We start from the raw sequence: 21,012 nt of genomic DNA, 5'->3' as shown, positions 1-21,012 counted from the left end.
TAATTCCCCTTCCCACTCCTACTCTGACCTCTCTGTCCTTGGCCTCTTTCACTGTTTCAATGAAGCTCAACATAAGCTCGAGGAACAGCACCTCATCTTTCGTTTAGGCACTTTACAACCTTCCGGACTCAACATTGAATTCAATAACTTCAGATCATAACCACTTTTTTCGGTCAGCTAGTTCTGGTAATGGTTCTGCTGCTGCCATTTACAGCTACTCCTGATCAATCTTTTGTTTCTTAACTTGTCACATTATCACCTTCCTTGCCTTGCAAAATCATCCCTTTTGTCATTTAATCACTGGTGCCCTCTACCCTATCACAGACCTTCCCTTTTGTTCTTTCCTCCCCTCCCCTTTCCCTGGCTCTGTACTTGCTCAAAAACTTTAACTCTTTTAACATCTTCCAGTTCTGGCGAAAGATCTTCAACCTGAAACGTTAACTCTGTTTCTTTCTCCACTGCTGCTGCCTGACTTGCTGAGTTTCTCCAGCATTTTCTGTTTTTATTTTAACTCCTGTGTTTACTATCTTTAGCCCATTGTCAATTTACCTGTGCCAATATTTATTTAAGAAATTCCTATATATATTCTGACTTTCTACAGAAAACACGTTGGTGCCATTCATTCGCTCAGATCAAACAATTCTCGAAGCTCAGTGCCAAAGAGGCAACGGAAATGGTTAATTTTAACTTCTGGAGACGAAAATCCCGCGGGGTGTAAAACTGGCGTTGGACCCGATCCCGTCAATTTCTCGCCTGGCGGGTCAGTTTGAAAGTACGGCGAATTTCGTGCAGAATATTAATTCTGTCAATTCCAAAGTCACATCTACCCAAAGAGCAAGTCGCCATATCGACCAAGCGCTAGGTGCGGGGTTAAGTACAGATGAAGTGGTTTGACCGCAGGAAAAAGGAGCGTTATCCCCTCGGGCAGAATGTAAAATTTTAATTGATGTAATGTAACTGTAATGAATCTGTAATGAACCTGTAAAGAATCTGTAACGTACCTGTTATCAAAAATGTGTATTGAGTGTATTGCAATGAGGCACCCTAGAGTGTCATGAACTGTAATTATGTCCAATGTGTTCATTAAACTGTACTTGATGTAACCTGCAAATTGTATAATCTGTATTCATAGAATAGAATCATAGAAGTTACAACATGGAAACAGGCCCTTCGGCCCAACATGTCCATGTCGCCCAGTTTATACCACTAAGCTAGTCCCAATTGCCTGCACTTGGCCCATATCCCTCTATACCCATCTTACCCATGTAACTGTCCAAATGCTTTTTAAAAGACAAAATTGTACCCGCCTCTACTACTGCCTCTGGCAGCTCGTTCCAGACACTCACCACCCTTTGAGTGAAAAAATTGCCCCTCTGGACCCTTTTGTATCTCTCCCCTCTCACCTTAAATCTATGCCCCCTCGTTATAGACTCCCCTACCTTTGGGAAAAGATTTTGACTATCTACCTTATCTATGCCCCTCATTATTTTATAGACTTCTATAAGATCACCCCTTAACCTCCGACTCTCCAGGGAAAAAAGTCCCAGTCTGTCTAACCTCTCCCTATAAGTCAAACCATCAAGTCCCAGTAGCATCCTAGTAAATCTTTTCTGCACTCTTTCTAGTTTAATAATATCCTTTCTATAATAGGGTGACCAGAACTGTACACAGTATTCCAAGTGTGGCCTTACTAATGTCTTGTACAACTTCAACAAGACATCCCAACTCCTGTATTCATTGTTCTGACCAATGAAACCAAGCATGCTGAATGCCTTCTTCACCACCCTATCCACCTGTGACTCCACTTTCAAGGAGCTATGAACCTGTACTCCTAGATCTCTTTGTTCTATAACTCTCCCCAACGCCCTACCATTAACGGAGTAGGTCCTGGCCCGATTCGATCTACCAAAATGCATCACCTCACATTTATCTAAATTAAACTCCATCTGCCATTCATCGGCCCACTGGCCCAATTTATCAAGATCCCGTTGCAATCCTAGATAACCTTCTTCACTGTCCACAATGCCACCAATCTTGGTGTCATCTGCAAACTTACTAACCATGCCTCCTAAATTCTCATCCAAATCATTAATATAAATAACAAATAACAGCGGACCCAGCACCGATCCCTGAGGCACACCGCTGGACACAGGCATCCAGTTTGAAAAACAACCCTCTGCAACCACCCTCTGTCTTCTGTCGTCAAGCCAATTTTGTATCCAATTGGCTACCTCACCTTGGATCCCATGAGATTTAACCTTATGTAACAACCTACCATGCGGTACCTTGTCAAAGGCTTTGCTGAAGTCCATGTAGACCACGTCTACTGCACAGCCCTCATCTATCTTCTTGGTTACCCCTTCAAAAAACTCAATCAAATTCATTGTGTACGTTTGGAATGTGATATGAGAACTGTATTGTATGTATTGCTGCAAATTTTATGAATAAAGTATATTTTTTGAAAAAAAAAAGTTTGTAAGTGTCCCAACTCTGATTCTATGATGCAGCTTCTCGAAAAGGGTCACCAACCACAACGATGAGTGGAGCCTGGGAGGGATGTCCTCTCGCCGCCCTCTTAGCAAGAACCGAGGGTGCACAATGGGAGTGAATGAGATAACAGTACATGAAATAGATCACTCCTTGAAAACTGTAATTTATTTTGAATTAATTCAAGCAATACTCGAGTCACTATTTTTTATCGGATAGATCTATAAGGACAGTAATGTTGAACATTAAGAGATTGAAGCAGAGGAATTGTATGTCCTTCATTCTACAGTTCTATATTATTCAGTAAGTCATAGTGATCCGATTTAGCGAAGTTAACATCCTTTTGCAGGTCTTTCTGTCCCTCTCTCTCCCGTTCTCTCTATCGTTACAGTCTAGTTAATTATGACTAACACTGAACATTCAAACTGTGCAGTAATGGCCACACCTGCTGGACCTGGGACAGTACTAGGTGGGTTTGTGATGTAAATTTCCTTCACTGTATTTCTAAAGTCCCCGTGGGTCGGAGCTGGGGCTGCAGGCAACATCCATGTACCGTGTGTAGAACTTCATGCAGTTTCCCGAATGGCAAGCAGTAGTAAATCACGCCAAGTAACGCGCGAAAGAACTATTCATTTACCTGGGGAACTACAACTGGTGATATTTAAAAGTCAATCCTCTATAAAGAATTAATGGAACTAATGTAGTGGAGTCGGCATCGCCTTCCTCCGACTGATCTATGAATGCAAATGAAAGAAAGCCTCATTGATTGACGTTGGTTGTGCCTGTCAATGAGTCAGTAAGTGGCACGGGGGAGGTCTCACTCAGCTCACAGACCAGCAAACAGATCTGGTGACATGTTGTACCAGTTTTCATTGAACTTTGGATCAAGTTCTGCAACTGAATTTTTTCTGTTTTGCTCGGTCAGCTCCAGTTTCAGGAGCGCGGCTTCATTGACTATTAAAAGCTACAATGGTGTTGCTGATGGCGGTGGCGACGGGAGAGGACGGGGCAGCTCGCCAGTGAGGTGCTACCGAGGTCTGCGGAGAAGGCTCCTTGGCTGCCAGGATTCAGCAGCGCTGGGAGAACACGGAGCATCGAGCCGGTCCAAACATTAACAGCCACAGCCTGAGCTTAAGGAGCCCATTGATAACACAAGGTAAATGTTAGCTACAGTAAGGCACTAGCCACTTGACCGTTGTCTGACGATATATTAACTATTAATTAAGGATATTGATACAAATGTCTACACTGAGGTTACACAATGTCATTACAACACTCTTGTATTTCTTAAAGTCACGCTGCTTTAAAATCTCTTCATTGATAAAAAAAACTTTTAAAAAACACAGATCTTTGCCGTTTTCATCATTTCAAATCATCGAATAGGAAGGATTAAAATAATATTTGTTACAACTTTGAATGTCTGGACATTTTTTTTAAAAGTAAATGAGATGCTGGGATATATAACCATGGCGGGGCTCTGCAAAACACTGGTCAGACCAGAGCGAGTGGGGTGTTCAGTTCGGGTCATTGTGCCGTACGAAAACAAGTTTTGGAGAGGGCTAGGCGCACCTCAGAACAAGACTGATTCCAAGTGCAAAGGGCGAAAAACCGTGTAGAAATATTAGAAAAGATTAAGCTCCAGAGTCTGGAGAGAAAACAGAGGGAGGGGGGTCTTCATGGAGGCATTTAAATAATAAATAGAATAAACAAACCGGAATATTACTTAGGGTGAAGACAAGAAAGTAGGGCTAGGTGAATCATTTTAAATTAGTGACAAGTACCTTTAAAACGGATGTTAGCGAGGAATTCTTTACTCAGTGAGAAATGTTTGCAATGATCTACAAGAAGGGCTGACAGAGAAAAAAGGGCTGTTTAAAATGCAGCTGGACTCTGGCGAGGTTAAGATACCTAAAGGATAAACTTTGATAGTCTGAAGGGTCTTTTTTCCTCCTTGGTTTTTCTTATGGTCTTTAAGTCAGAAAGGTCCCAGTGTGTCATTTTTAAACCTAATGAAGACTCTATATTTCCCGCTTGTCACGGGGATCATTTCTCACTCTTTGAATATTTAAATTTAATCTGTGATTTTCTAAAGTTTGCAATTTGGCGAAAAATTGATAATTTTCAGTTCAGGTTTAACCGAGGGAGCTCTGGTAATCTAGTGCAATTTGGAGATGTCCCCGCGTGCCCTGGGTTCCTCTTCTGCAGTGGGGGCGTGTTTAATTTTAACCCGCAATATAATTAGCAGCTCATTCTGATAATGGATAACCCGATCCAGCGAATGGGATCTCATTACTTGGCTTTTAATAATTACTCGGAAACATCCCCTCAGTCCTCTGTCAACAACACTTTTTGTCCCGTTTTTCTCTGGAATCCACAGATTGGACATCTGTTGCGTCTAATTCGTGAACTGAGTTGTGTCTAAACGCACAACAAAATAAATAAAACCCTGCAGATGCTAGAAATCTGAAACAAAAACAGAAAATGATGGGAACACTCAACGGGTCAGTCAGCATCAGTGGAGAGAACTGACAAGTTTTGTTTCTAAAACATACACCCACAACTTACCCGACCGGCTGCAGCTAGTAGCCTTTTTTGACCGTTCTCCCACTCAACAGCCTAACCAATTTAAATTTTATTTGTAAAACAGATAACTCAGCATTGAGCTCTGACGGGGAACAGGTGAGTTTTCAGTAAGACTTGTTGGAAGAGGGAAGGGGGACTTTACTCACTCTGGTGTACGGGGGGCTCATCCCGAGACTCCTTTTGTCGCAAGCAGAAGCACGGAGTAGTTAGTTGCTATATTTTAAAGGGTGCCTCTGCCGGAAAATACAGTTATGAGTTCACTGCTATTTATAATCAACCAGGCCAAAGATTTAAAAAAAGAACTAAAAGCCATATCATTTCCACAAAGCTACAAAAAATCGGTTTTACCATCTATCACATCGAGCTTTCTCTCAATGATTATTAGTGAACTTCTCCCAGATTCTACCTTCAATGTGAAATTTTCACTCTGGACCAAAAGAAAAGACAGCCACCGATGATTAGAATGCGTAAAACACAATTCAGAATTGAAATTAAAATCAGGCATATTTTTGCTTTGTTTCACAATATTTAATAGTTTAGATTTCAGTGTTTTTTTCCCTAATCATTATGCGTCAGTATTGCACTGTGCACCTTCCAGTTTATGTAGTTGGCCTAGAGGAGGAGTTTATATTAGTAACAATTGCAGGAGATAAACAGTAGATAAAGGGGTTGTAGTTAGCTGTGTAGTCATTTCTGGTCATAGAAATGAGGATTTAGGCCTTTCTGACGTGTTGCAGCCTTGTTTACGTGTACTCATGACTTCAGTTTTTCTATAACGCTTTGGGGTTGTGTGTAATCCAAAATGTTTCCATTTACACTGCAGCGTAAATAATTTATAGAACCACGGCTCTCCAGGAATGACAATATTGCTTCTCTCGTTGCAAGTATCTGCCGGGATCACAGTTAACTCTGTTGTTCTTCTGTTTCTTTTCCTTGACCAAGGCGGAATTGAGCGTCAGACCTGGAGAGTCTATGTGAGGACATGTCTCCAAGTTCTCTGATACTCAACGCTGTGATCATCATTCATGGTAAGAAAATCATTAGTGATCTTTAGTGATTTTACTGCTTGGATCATGTGTCCCATTTTCAATAATTGCTTTATTTCTTATTAATTTACGAATTCTGAAAACTAACCGGCTTTCAAAATACGATATCATTTCGTAGAACGAGTATGACAACATATTTTAGTTTTTTAATACTGAAGATTATTAAGAAAAAAATCATGGAATCCCGTCAAATCTGTGATTTTTCAATGTTTAAAACTACCTTAAATAGTTGAGGAAATGCTAAAGTGTCTCCCAGTGAGCTGAGAGGAGTAAGACAAGATTGTTTCAAGATCATTTTTAAGCTGACAGGCCCACTACTTGATTACAGGTGTTTGTTATGTCTGGCATCCTGCAGAAGGTGTTGCCCCGGGCAATATTACTGCAGATCTAGTACATTAGGGACTTCCCATTGCAACCATGAAGCTGATTGTCTATACATGTATCCACCGGATGATCTACAAATATCCTTTCCTTTGTCCGTGTATGTGATTCAGAAAGTGCTCTACCCCCTAATTTCCTACACTGACTTCATTGTTTTATTGCACTGGTAATTCATAGTCCATATTCTGTCTGATAATCCTGCAAGAAACACTTCTCTCCATTTTTACATTTTCTCCCCTCTTTCCCTGCTGTTTGCCCTTTGGTATCTGGTCCAATTGGCTATTTTTTCACGCGTGAGGCCAATGAGTATTAGCAGGTTATTCAGTAATATGGTGGGGGGATAACAGCCCATATCCGTATTGTACCTCCATTCATGTAGGTGCTTACATACATATACACACACATACATTTCCAGAAGGGCTCGCTGAATAGTGATTAGGTCCTGCGCAAGGATGACACACAAATTCGCCCAATATCCCCTCCCTAATGGGGGGAAGAGGAGAGAGGTGCTGAGGCAAACTGTAGCATTCCAACTGCTCCCCTGGCTGAGATCAGCCAACTGAGCAGAAACCACGGATGCAACTTGGGACTTTCTTTATCCGTGTGGTTTAGCTAATCACCGGCTTAATCCAGCCTTCCCAGCTTGTGCCAGAAATTGCTGGGATGTAATGACGCATTAAAGTCACTCAAGATTATTAATTCGTTAAAAAATCCAGCAATTTGCGGAGTAAAAGAGATACGCATGAGTTCCGGTTCTCCACAAATTATTGGACGATTTGCACCGCTCCGCCATTAGCCTCGCCAAAGCCGATAAAAGTCCATTCTCGCTGTGAGGCTTCCCATTCAACGTAATGACAATCATCAAATTGCAAGATTTACAACATTATTACGAATTATTCCCACCGCAGCCATTTGCGCTGGTAATTAATGTGGTAGAGAACCCTATAAACTGCGATTTATGGTCCTCACATGACACTCAACCTTGGCGGCCCATAAAGGGACCAATGAAGCTGTGAAATCTCACTCCAGCAGGCTGGGAAGTGTTCCTAGAGATTTTTCATTTTTATCCGTCTTGGCAGTCCTTTTGTGCCAGTCTCGCCATCCACACTTCTGTTAATGTCGGATGACAATAATTTTCAGGACACAAAGATGTTTCGACACTCAGAAGAGGGTTACTCATTCAAATGCAAATTAGTTAGATTTCTTTCAGAAATTTTGGGATATAGTATATGAATAATTTGAGACATGACATGTAGTAAATGTAGCATGCTTGGGAGGAAAACAGTGACTTTGGACCTATAATTCCCAAAGCTTTCCACGACTATGGTTCTTCTCATGTCATTTCTGGGTCTGTCGTGTATCGTGCAACTACCAGGATGGTAGAAGGCAAACTAGATGGATCTTGGCCTTTTCTCATCTAGCATTTTCTCTCCACTGTTCCTGATCATGATGGCCATGGTACAGGTTCTATACTTCATGGGTTAAGAATGTTTGTGCATTTTGCACACCATTGACTCATTAACTTCTCAAGGACCAATACTGCAATTCCCAAACACAACTGGGTTACAATGTCCTTTTCTTCTGGTTGTTCTTTTAAATTTTGTTCTTACTTTTCCCTTGTCTCATTTTCCTCTCTTTCTTAATCCACTCTCTTACCCTCTTTTTATTCCTGTTTCTGTGTCGATATTTTGTTTTACTCTAATTCACCATGTTTCCTTCTCTGTCTTCATTCTGTTTCTTTTTCTATCCTTTCCTTTCATTGGTCAGGGAGATAAGCTGTTGGCGTCCCAGATGTGGTATTAACATGGCCACGCCGTTATCTGATTGACGTTCCAGCAATTTGCGGCGCAAATATAGTGCGATGGTGAGCATAAAAGTCCAATTAATGTCGTTCGCCGCCAAAACCCGCCATCTCAGCGATTTCTGCCCATTTAATAATATGTTGCATTTGGGCATTTATGTGCAAGCCGCTTCTGAGGCAAAAGTAATCTCAGCCTTATTGGCTGGAGAAACTCGAACCCAGTACTGCATCTTAGAACATAGGAAAAGTTTCAAATAAAGCAAAAAAAGGCGCAATTATGTATATATATATCTGGCAAAATTACACCGTGACTGTTTAAAACAAGCTGCAGAATATTTCCAGTATTGGTGGCTTCATTTTTGCGATTTTTGAATCCTTAAAAGATATTTGGAAAACTCACTGTTTTCAGTCCGAGTTTAATGTCTCCTTTCCATCCACTCCCTTATAGCCGTCAGATCAGGCGATGGGACGCTTTAAAGACGGAATAATCGGGATCTGTTTTGGGAGTTTATTGTCCAGGCTCGGGACAGCTGCAGCTTTCGAGATGTTTGATTTGAGACTCGGGTTCACGTTACACAACTAGCGCCAAAATATGATTTTTTTAAAAACAATTAAATACAAGCCAGTTCAAGAAGTGCAAGACTGCTTCCTCTTGACAAATAGTCCAGGAGAGAGAGTTACCTCCTGCCGGGTTGAAAGTCCGATAGCGTTCAGTTAAGATGTTTAAGGGGTAAAAACTTCGGAGGGAATCTTTCAGTGTCAAAGCCCAGCTAACACACACTAAATACAGCACCATTCCTCGCTCACACGTCTCCCTCATTTAGTGCCCCCGGGGTGGGGTGGGGAGGGGGGAGATGTCCTGATTGTTTTATTTCTTGATCTGCTAATGAAAAGCTGCGATTTCGATTTTTTTTTTGGGGGGGGGGGGGGGGGGGGAAGGCCACAGAGATCTGATTTGTGGTCTCCAGCGACACTAACTCGCTGTGCTCGAACTCGGGCAGGTCCCAGCTCACTGGGAACATAACAATTAGCGGCGGCCACCTGAGCGCAGCGGGTCTCAGCGAGCTTTGTGCTGTCACCGATCACTCGGCTCTGTGACGGCAGGGATCCGGAGCTGTAAAGGATCTCCTTTCTAGCAGGGGGTGGTTTTCTAAGCGAGGAGAGGTCGCGATGGGGCGCAGGCGGCTGAAGAAGCAAAATGCAGACTCGTCCATCTCGCTGATCCGTTTCAGCTGCATTGCTTCCAAGAAACTGACCTTCGGGCTGTTCTCTTTTCATCAGTCAGGTAAAGGACTACTGCAGATCATGTTGAAGCAAGTGAAGCAATGGAAGTCAATGTGCAAGGGGCTTGTCCTGGGGACTCTGCTGACAACCTGCATGATCTTACTGTATTCATATGCGGCGCCTCCTCACCAATTCAGCCTGCAGGAGTAAGTCTTTGTTTTAAAATTTCTCTTAACTTGATGCAGAGATTGTAATTAAGTTTAAAGCGTGTTGCAGTGACTAGTAGTACGTTCGGTTATTAAATTAGCAAAACTTGCTGGGTGATATACAGCTCGGGATCATTCATTTCCTCTTTGAACAGGTGGTGCAAAGTAAGTGTGACACAGTGACTTTATTTGCACAATATATATCGCACTATAATTTTTCTATATGAGATTACTGCAAATGAGCACCGACTGTCTTTGAAGTTCGTTCTATCTCCAGGGGATGATGTTCATTTTACATTGAACTCGATCAACATGCTCAGAAAGCGCCCTCTGTCGGCAGATAGATTTGAGTGTATCCTTAGGAAATTTTGTTAAATATACAAGGCATTTTAAGCAGTTAACTTCGGGTAAAAATTCCAGCATAATTCCACTCCAATCATAGAATTAAAATTTTCCAACCTACTTACCATTGTAATACAGTAATCCCATTATGTGTCCATTATGATTCCATTCCAATCCTGTCCTCAGTCTAATTGGCAGTTGTCACTACTTACAGATCTGGAAATTCTGCCTAATGTTTCCCCTCCATTATTCTCTAGAGCTCTGAGACAGAATGGACCTAATAGAAGCCATTTATAATGCTCCCACTGCCATCCCAGCTAAGATTGTTACCTCAGCACAATCCAGGTATTAAACCTGGGATCTTTCTGGTCTGTGTGACTCAATAGCACACCGCAGGGCTCATTTACCCACTGAATCGTCGGAGGGTTATCCTTGCATTATTTTCATTGCAACAACGCGTCTTCATCAGTTTTTCCACTACTTTATACTTATGTTTACTCATTCACTAAAGTTAAAGAAAATTCGAGACACCATCTTTATTGTAAAATGACAAAACATTTTTCTCTGTTTGCCTAATATTGTGACACTGTAATGCTGTTCACCTTGAAACACATTAATACGTCAACAACATCACTAGGGCCAGAATTCTTTTTCCCATTATTTTTTCCATTGCTTTTTACTCATGTTCTTATGAATTAAAATTAGGGTAGGCAGGAATTTTCATTCCAAAGATATTTTTGGTACAGTGATATGTTTCAAAGTGAACTGCAGCATTGAGTCACAGAACCTGGCAAAAAAAGGGAAGACCGCTTGTCATTTTACAGCAGAAACAGTATCTGTTCAACACTCAACACAAAATCACAAGATAAATATAGATGAACACAAACAACAACTTGCATTTATATAGTTTATGGTCCTTTAACATAGTAAAATGTCCCAAGGCACTTCACAGGAGGGTAATCAGACAAAAATTGATACCGAGCCACGTAAGGACACATTAGGACAGGTGAGGTAGGTTTAAGGAGGGTCTTAAAGGGGAACCAGTAGACGTAGTATATTTGGATTTTCAAAAGGCATTTGATAAAGTGCCACATAAAAGGTTGTTACACAAGATGAGGGCTCATGAGTTTGGGAGTAATATATTAGCGTGGATAGAGGATTGGTTAATGGACAGAAAGCAGAGAGTAGGAATAAACGGGTCATTTTCAGGTTGGCAGGCTGTAACTGGTGGGGTGCTTCAAGGATTGGTGCTTGGCCCTCAGCTATTTACAATCTATATTAATGAGTTAGATGAGGAGACTGAGTGTAACGTCCAAGTTTGATGACAATACAAAGCTAGGTGGGAAAGTAAGCTGTGAGGAGGATGCAAAGAGTCTGCAAAGGGATATCAATAGGTTAAATGAGTGGACAAGAAGGTGGCGGATGGAGTATAATGTGGGGAAATGTGAGGTTATTCACGTTGGTAGGAAAAATGGAAAAACAGAATTTTTTTTTAAATGGTGAGAAACTATAAAATATTGGTGTTCAGAGGGATTTAGGTGTCCTTGTACACGAAACACAGAAAGTTAACATGCAGGTACAGCAAGCAATTAGGAAGGCAAATGGTATGTTGGCCTTTATTGCAAGGGGGTTGGAGTATAAGAGTAAGGAAGTCTTGCTGCAATTGTACAGGACTTTGGTGAGACCACACCTGGAGTACTGTGCACAGTTTTGGTCTCTTTACCTAAGGAAAGATATACCTGCCTTAGAGGCGTGGAACAAAGGTTCACTAGATTAATTCCGGGATAAGAGGGTTGTCCTATGAGGAAAGATTGAATAGATTGGACCTATACTCTCTGGGGTTTAGAAGAATGAGAGGTGAACTCATTGCAACATAAGGTTCCAAGGGGGCTTGACAGGGTAGATGCTGAGAGGATGTTTCCCCTGGCTGGAGAGTCTAGAACTAGGGGACATAGTCTCAGGATAAGGGGTCGAACATTTAGGACTGAGATGAGGAGGAATTTCTTCACTCAGAGGGTTGTGAATCTTTGGAAATATCTACCCCTGAGGGCTGTGGATGCTCAGTCGTTGAGTATATTCAAGACTGAGATCGATAGATTTTTGGACTCTAAGGGAATCCAGGGACATTGGGATCGGGCGGGAAAGTGGAGTTGAGGTCGAAGTTCAGCCATGATCTTATTGAACGGCGGAACAGGCTCGAGGGGCCGTATGGCCTACTCCTGCTCCTATTTCTTATGTTCTTAAAGGAGGAGAGAGAGGTGGAAAGGCGGAGAGGTTAAGGGATGGAATTCCAGAGCTTAAGATCTAGACAGCTGAAGGCTCGGCTGCCAAGGAAGTCAGGATGCCAAGGTGGGGCAAAGGAAGTCGGGGTGCACAAAAGTCAGGCTTACCCTGACTCTGGATTTATACTACAGCTTTAGTGTTGGTGCAAAGCAGAAACCACTTCATAGCAGTACTAAAGCTGTAATGCAAATGCAGCCTTACAGAATAGTTCAGCTGAATGAGAGCTTGACATTTCCACTTCCAACTGCTCAGCTTCTCTTTCCCAATACTGGCTGTGGTGTTGTTTGCAAAGGTCCTGTAGCTGGAGTTCTAAGCAACCATAATGAGCAATATCTTCTGAATCTTGAGTTTAGAGACTTTGATATGGACCACAGTTTTTCTTTTAATGTAAATATGAGTCTCTACGATAATACTATCAGCATGTGTTTCCATCTACCAGGGACAGATTCAGCAGCATCGTCCCTAATTTACTTGATACTGACCCACATGGTTTTGGCACCATCACTAGGGCACTGAAATTATTTTGACGGCGTAATGTTGCATTAATGCTGGCTTTGCAATATCAAATTTGGTTCTTAATGCTGAAAAAATAATCCTCTGTATTATTCAGTGCAGTCTTCTTTCGTGTGTAGTTGTTTCCCACACTAATACATGTTTATTTAGTATATCCCTCTCATCATTATGGGTAATGCTCATAAAGACATGACCTTATTTCTGGGCATCTCGTTTCACACCTTTTAATTAATCAGATTCATTAACCATTGTTCAGATTAGCAGAGGAAAGAAATCTCAGTTTACGAAATGCTGCATTATCAATAAAGGATTGCTTAGAAGTGCAGGGAGAGGTCACAAAGAAAAGTGACAAATGAGATTTGTTAATCAACTGTTTAAATTTCATGCTGAGTGCTAAAATTACTATGAGAATCCCAAGAAACCCATGTTATTATGTAGTATATAGGCAACAGTAAATCCTTTCACAGAAATGAATGGGGGCTTTACTGCATTTAACAGATACATTTATAAGCAGAATGTTGAAAGGTCTTGTATACTACTAAAACTGGTACTATCAGTACAGTGTTTCTAATTATATATTTTGCCTCTCTTATTAGAATTCCTGTTCCTTATTCCTGCTCCTATAAACCTGCACATGCCAGGAATGTTCCCCGAGTAAATGGCTCCCATTCCAGCTCCGAGATAAGCAAAACCTGCACCCCTAAGGAAGATATCATGTTCATGAAGACACACAAGACTGCCAGTAGCACTATCCTCAACATCCTCTTCCGTTTTGGGCAGAAACACCGCCTGAAGTTTGCTTTTCCCAATGGCAGGAATGATTTCTACTACCCATCCTACTTTGACAGGAGCCAGGTGAAGGATTACAGGCCGGGCACATGTTTCAATATCATCTGTAATCATATGAGGTTCAACAATGAAGAGGTCCACAAGCTGCTCCCTGAAGACACTGTTTATTTCACCATCCTCAGGAACCCTGCTTATTTATTTGAGTCATCTTTTCATTATTTTGGTCGGGTGATCCCTTTCACCTGGAAAATAAGTGGAGAGGACAAACTGGCTGAATTCCTCAGGGAACCCAACCAATATTATGATCCAAGTGGCTTTAACTCCCATTACTTGAAGAATTTGCTATTTTTTGACTTTGGCTACGATAATAACTTGGATCTCGATGATCCCAAAGTAGAGAAGCACATTAAAACTATAGATGAAAGATTCCAGCTGGTGATGCTTCTAGAACATTTTGATGAATCGCTCATTCTTTTGAAGGATGTAATGTGCTGGGGTCTGGATGATATTTTGTATTTTAAGTTAAATGTAAGGAAAGATTCCACTGTATCAAGAATGACTGGAGAATTATATGAAAAGGCAACAAACTGGAACCAAATTGACTCCATGTTGTACCAATACTTTAATGCAACTTTCTGGAGAAAAGTGGAACAATATGGGTTTGATCGCATGGAGCGTGACGTGGCAGAATTGCGCAGGCGCAATGATAACATGCAGTCAATTTGCATAGATGGTGGGCGCCCAGTGGATGCAAGCGCCATTCAGGAGGCATCCTTGCAGCCATGGCAACCACTAGGTGAACGCTCCATCATGGGCTACAACCTCAAGAAGAACATCAGCCGAAAACATAGGAAGCTCTGCAGGAAAATGCTCACGCCTGAGCTACAATATTTGACTGAATTAGGAGTTAATCTCTGGATAACAAAATTATGGTCCTATATCAGGGATCTGTTAAAATGGTAGCTGGCTGACTTTGAAACTTGATGAGTTTCCTATTCACACGCTGTCATTATGACAGCCACAGGGAATAGCAGAACTTGATTACTGCCACAGACTACTAGATCTATGGGCATTATGTTGCTGGCATTCCAGATTGCCGTATAACCGCAGGCAATCATTCAAAAATGTAATATCTAGCACACCGGGGTACAGTTTAATGTTTTGCTTTTTTTCTTTAAACTTCTATTAGTAAAATAGTCATTAATATGGAGTAATAGGTACTACCATACTATGTTCTATAAAATATCCCATCCCTATTTCTAGTTGCAACTATGATCTGTGAAGGATCACAAATGAAATAACTGTGAATTAAAAGTATGATCAGAGAAATCAGAACATCAAACAAGTGCTTAGAAATCTATGGCCAATGCCTGTAGTCATATGGACTATTCCTGAAAGGCAGCAATTGATCGCCCACTTGATGCTTGTCCAATAACATATGACCTACATAATGAATTACTACATATTTATAAGGAACCTCTTACTCATCCTTAGTATCCAGAAAGCACTTAAAAAATCCCATGCAAGACAGATATGACTTTAAGGAATGCACATCTGCTTTTTCATATATTAAAAGCACAGTCATGTTTTTGGAGACTTTACTGTGCATGACCATATCAATGGCAATGCTTTGTGACATTGTAGGGTAACAATCCTAGTTTATAGTATGATACAGCACAGAAAGAGGCCATTCAGCCCATCGTGCTAGTGCCTATCATTCCTGTGAACTATTACAACAATAACACATTTTTCAGTCACTATGAAGTTCTCACAATTTGGCTGAGCAAAGCAAGCTGGTGAATGTATAGGGCTCTACATAAAATTTGTTTTTATATGTATATCCCATCCACGTATAAAGCTCTCATTTATAACACTATGTGCTGAGTGTTTTTATATATGGGACATGGCTTAATGGGAATGTTCAGGATGGGATGCATCTCATTATAATACGAAATACTTGCTTCTTAAGTACCATGTTTTACTCAGAGCAAAACGTACTTATGTGCACATATATCATATATGTATATGTATATCAAATCTTTCAGAATGGTTTGATTATCTGAGTGGCTGATGATTGATGAATTGGCTTAATACCTTAAGTAAATCATCATTTGATCCTGTAGATAGTGACACTCATTCATATACTACAAGTTAGACCCTGATCACTAATTACTTCCAGCCTAGTCATACACAAACATTTAGCAAACATATAGGATTCATTTGCTTTCCTGTTTTCTCCTTATGATAAGCTATCAAACTACAACAACAACTCCCATTTATATAGTGCCTTTAACATAGTAAAACATCCCAAGGCGTTTTGTTTCACAGGAGTGTAATCAGACAAAAATCTAGACAATGTTATCAGAGGTCAGCACTGAGTAGAGATGAATTTTCTAGTCAGCAGGAAAGAAAACATCAGGGCGTCCATCTTAGAGACAATTTAACCACACCCTTACAGCAGCAAATAGTGGGAGATATGGAGCTGTGCATAGTCATCTATGTACCCTATCAGCTGGAGACCAGGATGCATAACCCAAGAGAAGAAAATTAATTTTAAAAGCATTAATTTGCCTGTGCGCTTATTGAATGTGTTTGAATAATTAATCAAACAACTGAATGGTAAAAATAACTGGAGCTCTCTGTGAATGCTGTTAAAATACACGACCAGTTGTTGGAAGAGTAACACACTGTTCACCATTTCTGTATCAACCACTCAGTATTTTGTCTTTTTTTCAAAGGCAGAGGCACTGATTATTTGTATATAATAATTGTGGTGGCAAAGAGAACACTTATCAAATGAGTATCATTAGTGATATGGCAGTTGATTTGGAGTCTGTTGAAAGGCTATCACACAATCAGTGGACCTGATGACAGCTTGCACCTCACCCTGACCTAATTATTACTCTTTATAAATACAGACAGCATATAAAAAGCCTCAGGTTCAGATGTGGTTCCTGGGCTGTTGGGTTTGCTATTGTCTGTCGCAGGTGGATAATGGATAGAACATGCATTCATTTATTTGTGTTTTCAGCAACCATTTGTGGGTTCCTGGTCAGACTTTGTTAATGCTATTACACAGTAGATTTTCCTCATTTGATGTGAATGAGCTCCCTTTGAAATAGCACAGCATTTAAAAGTTAAGAGGACTGGAACATATCAGGATGAGGCAGTATGATATAGTTTGCGATGCAAATCTTCAGCATTTCACAATAAGAGAACCAGTCATATGGACTTTATTTTTTTTTAAAGTTTGATACTGCAAAATTACATAAGCTGTATATCTGCAATTCTATATTTAATCTTATTGATAAACAAAATAGTGCAATGTCTTTATAAAAATATAAACATATGGTGCTAATCAAAGAAAATTACAAACTGTTCAAAAGTTAGATTATGTATCTATGTAGTACACGGAGATCTTGTTTAATTGATACACTGAGAAGATGATATACTGTTGCAGCAATGGTTACAACACAGTCTTAAAATGTAATGGCTGTACTGTATGGATGGCGATCAAGTACTTCAAAATGTGTGACGGGGAAAATGATCCCTTTATATGATCACAATGGAACAAAAAGGCATTAAGATGCCTTTCTTCAAATACATAACATATACATAATATGTATGTACACATTATATATGGCTACCATTCAATTACAAAACAGCGTTAAGCATTAAGGAGTCCAGTTTTTTAATTAAGAAAAATTAACGCAAGAGTGCAGCCTGAGATGGATGGAAAATTGGGCAGGCCCCGAATTGAGCGAGCTGGCTTCCATGCCTAAATTCCCAATATACGCTCCCGTCGTGTGAAGCCCTGCACAGGGAATGCTAAATTATAACAGTTAGCCCCTTAAATCAATCCCTTAAGCTTTCACAGCTGCTTTGACATCATCGCCCCTTTTATTTCATTGAGCAAAGTGATAAACGGAAAAATAAATCCAATAGGGAATTCAGGAGAAACTTCTTTATCCAAAGAGTGGTAAGAATGTGGAACGAGCTATCACAGGGAGTAGTTGAGGAGAATAGCATTGATGCATTCAAGGGGAAGCTGATAGCACAGAAGGGCGAAAGGAATAGAAGGATATGCTGTTAGGGTTAGATGAAGAGGGGTGTAATGAGGCTCGTGTGGAGCATTAATGCTGGCATAGACCAAGTGGGCAGAATGGGCTGTCTCTGTGCTATATTTTCTATGTAATTCTATGTAATTTGGAAAGTATTCCTACTCATTACTTTGAATGAAAGCCATTAAACCAGCGCTATCTAAACTGTGGACCAATACAGCTATAAGCAGTACGGCCCATGAAGCCCAAACAATTCAGTTCTATTACTAACTTGCTGGTTTGTCCTGTTTCAATTCTGTGGGCCTTGCAAAGGGCTGTTCTTGTTTGATGGATAAAATCCAAATCTGAACACTGAGATCTGTTAGTGAGATATATTCAAATTAATGGGATCATTGTTTGAATCTTCAAACGTAGCCACGAGGATCCATGCTACACATCCAAGTGTCCCATGGAAATAAAAGCTTGGACTTATCTGCATTAAGTCATCATTGTGGCGTTGACAAATGCAGGTCATCAGTAAAATATTTTGATGCAAATACACACTGTGTTTTTGGCCCTGTCATTCCTTAAAGGCTACTAAAGGATTTTGAGGAATATAAAATAGATTGTCATTGACTGCACTGTATATGCACCATTATGTTGTGTTTTTTGATACAATAAATCTTTTCCATTAACGTTAAAGATTATGTTTCGTCCCTCCCCATTTAAAATCTGTTCAGCTGAAAAGCTGCACTAGGTTTTGACAGAGCGTGATTGAATAATAAATAATGCTGTTGAGAAGCAGTCCTGAATTCAATCAGAAGCTATATTGACGGGATTATTTAAACATTTAACAAAAATTACAGCCACAAATGTAGAACTGACTTGTGAAAAGATTAGGGTTGCATGTGGTTGAGTACATTTGTGTTGTGTTAGGTGGCTTGTGTTTGTCAGTGATTCAATTTTCCCTCATCCTTCACTTCCACCCCCCACCCCCTCAGTTTATGGTCAGTTAATTGAATCCGTAAATTTGTCCACTGGCTTTTCTTTAGACTTAATACTGTGAAACTGAATATTTTCACATCACACATTTTACTTTCTATTCTTTTGTGTTGTTTCAAGGAAGGACAAGTCTGCTTTCTATCTGGATTTGCCTCCATTGTCAGTTGTCTTGCAAGTGAAAGGAGAATTTGAGTTGGTGGATCATTCATTCTGCCAACCAACCCTGAAACATACCGTATCTGCAGAACCCTCATGCCCTAGCACCTGCCATTTGCAAACGTACAATTTGGCAAAAAACTATTTGCAACCCTGCAAAAAAATCACAGCAATTGGATTTTCAAGCAGCAAATAGTTCAGCGACATTTCTAGCCTAATTTGAGTACTTCAAATATTGTGATCTGTTGTAAACACTGGTAATAAACAATACAATACACCAAAAAAGTACATTTCAAGGTAACATGGGAACAACACCACCTGCATGTTTCCCTCCAAGTCACACACCATCCTGACTTGGAAATATATCACCGTTCCTTCATCGTTGTTGGGTCAAAATCCTGGAACTCCCTACCTAACAGCGCTGTGGGAGAACCTTCACCACACGCACTTCAGCGGTTCAAGAAGGCGGCTCACCACCACCTTCTCAAGGGCAATTAGGGATGGGCAATAAATCCTGGCCTCGCCAGCGACGCCCACATCCCATGAACGAATAAAAAAAACAATAATTTATCAAAATAGGTAACTAGGTGTTTCAAAAAATTAGCATGTGTTTATAATTTTACTTTTCCGCACTGAATGTACCTATTGCTTAACCTTAATGTAAATATTAAGAGGATCTAGTTTCCTGTAAATACAACTATGTTTGAAATGCTAAGTACTTCCCCTTTGTGCATCTGATAAAAAATAGTCCTATAGTATAATTGCACTGTATGTAATATTTGTTTGATTTGCAATGAGAAACTATGCCTGAAGTTGATCTGGCCCTTCAGATCACCCAAACAAATTGTAATTGTAATGACCAATTTTGGTGTAAATTTTTTAAAAGGTAAAGAACATACTAGACCAAAAATAGCAACTGTACTAGATGTATAAGTCACAGTCCTATGTGCATAAGTCACTGTCCTATTTTACAGTTGCCATTTCATTGAAACCCTACAAGTTGTGTTAGTATAGAAGCCTCTCCCTTATATTTAGAGGACACAAAATATGCACAAAGGTGTGACTTATACACCAGATTTTACAATGACTAGGAAGGTAATCATACTTCATGGTCCTGTGTTCAGTTTTGGTATGTTCATCTGTTGGTGGAATGCTAAATGCACATGTAAAGTTATAATGTAGAATCTGTAATAGGGAATAAATGTATCATCTTTAAGTTTCAATTCTGTTGTACATTTCATGGTTAGTGTCTGACATTATATGCATGGATATACATTAATTATTTCCTTGCACTGAAATGATAATTATGATTACATTACAATGGGGGGTGGTTGTTTTAGAGTTTTTACTTGCATTCACAGGTTACACTACTCTTAGTTCCAAACCAACATGGGACTACAGATTGTCATTCACAGTAGCATTCATTATTATATATCTATCGACTCCATTTGTCTTAAACATTTTCATGAATGTAAATATTACTTTATAGATGTGATGGTACAACCAACTATTGAATGAACATTAGTTATGGCTACATCAATTCTAACAGCAGGCAGCAATCTAACACTATAGTTTCACAAAGGATAATTATTATCTACTGTTCATAATCATACTGTGTTTTTATTGATGTAAACAATTGATTGTGTCACATTTTCTTTGCTTTAAACTCTTTCCATTTAAATTTTGCAGTCCTGTTTACTAATGAACAAACAATAGAAAGCTCTTTGATTGTGTCTGGTCAGAGCCCAGCACGTTCATGAACTGCTATATGATAATAATCTGAAGATTCATTACATGACATGTAAACAGTATTAATTTTTGTGAGCAACTGCTGTTTAAGCACTTTTTGTTTGCATGTATATGGGCAATGTAATTTATTACAATAAAAATTACGTTTTGCAATAATAAGAACTTTGTTCGAGAATTATTTTTAAAGTGAGAGTATACATTTCTATTAAGTAATACTATAGAGCCATTTTAATTCCTGTTAAGTAGTTCTCTTCACTCTTCTGATCACAATGCAACACAGAGGTGTTCTCCTGATGGCTTATCTGGTAAATGTGCTGGATATTGCATAACACAGCATAGAGATAGGAAGATCGCAGGATCAAAACCTAGTGTAGGTCTGCACTGAGTTAACTGAAGTCAGCTGAGGCAAG

General features: G+C 40.0%; 1 protein-coding gene across 1 annotated transcript; it reads left to right on the top strand.

The window, feature by feature from the left end:
- Positions 1-3,327: 3,327 nt before the first annotated feature.
- Positions 3,328-20,714, top strand: gal3st1a (galactose-3-O-sulfotransferase 1a). Its single transcript, XM_068005885.1, has 4 exons — positions 3,328-3,643; positions 6,013-6,098; positions 9,580-9,728; positions 13,463-20,714. The coding sequence occupies exons 2-4, from the start codon at positions 6,096-6,098 to the stop codon at positions 14,616-14,618; spliced, it is 1,308 nt and encodes a 435-aa protein (XP_067861986.1). The 5' UTR covers positions 3,328-3,643; positions 6,013-6,095; the 3' UTR covers positions 14,619-20,714.
- The last annotated feature ends 298 nt before the right edge of the window (positions 20,715-21,012 follow it).

The sequence above is a fragment of the Heptranchias perlo genome, chromosome 25 (genome assembly GCF_035084215.1).
Source record: "Heptranchias perlo isolate sHepPer1 chromosome 25, sHepPer1.hap1, whole genome shotgun sequence".
Taxonomy (NCBI): Eukaryota; Metazoa; Chordata; class Chondrichthyes; order Hexanchiformes; family Hexanchidae; genus Heptranchias; species Heptranchias perlo.
The sequence above is the reverse complement of the archived record's forward strand: the minus strand, read 5'-3'. Positions and strand labels throughout refer to the sequence as shown.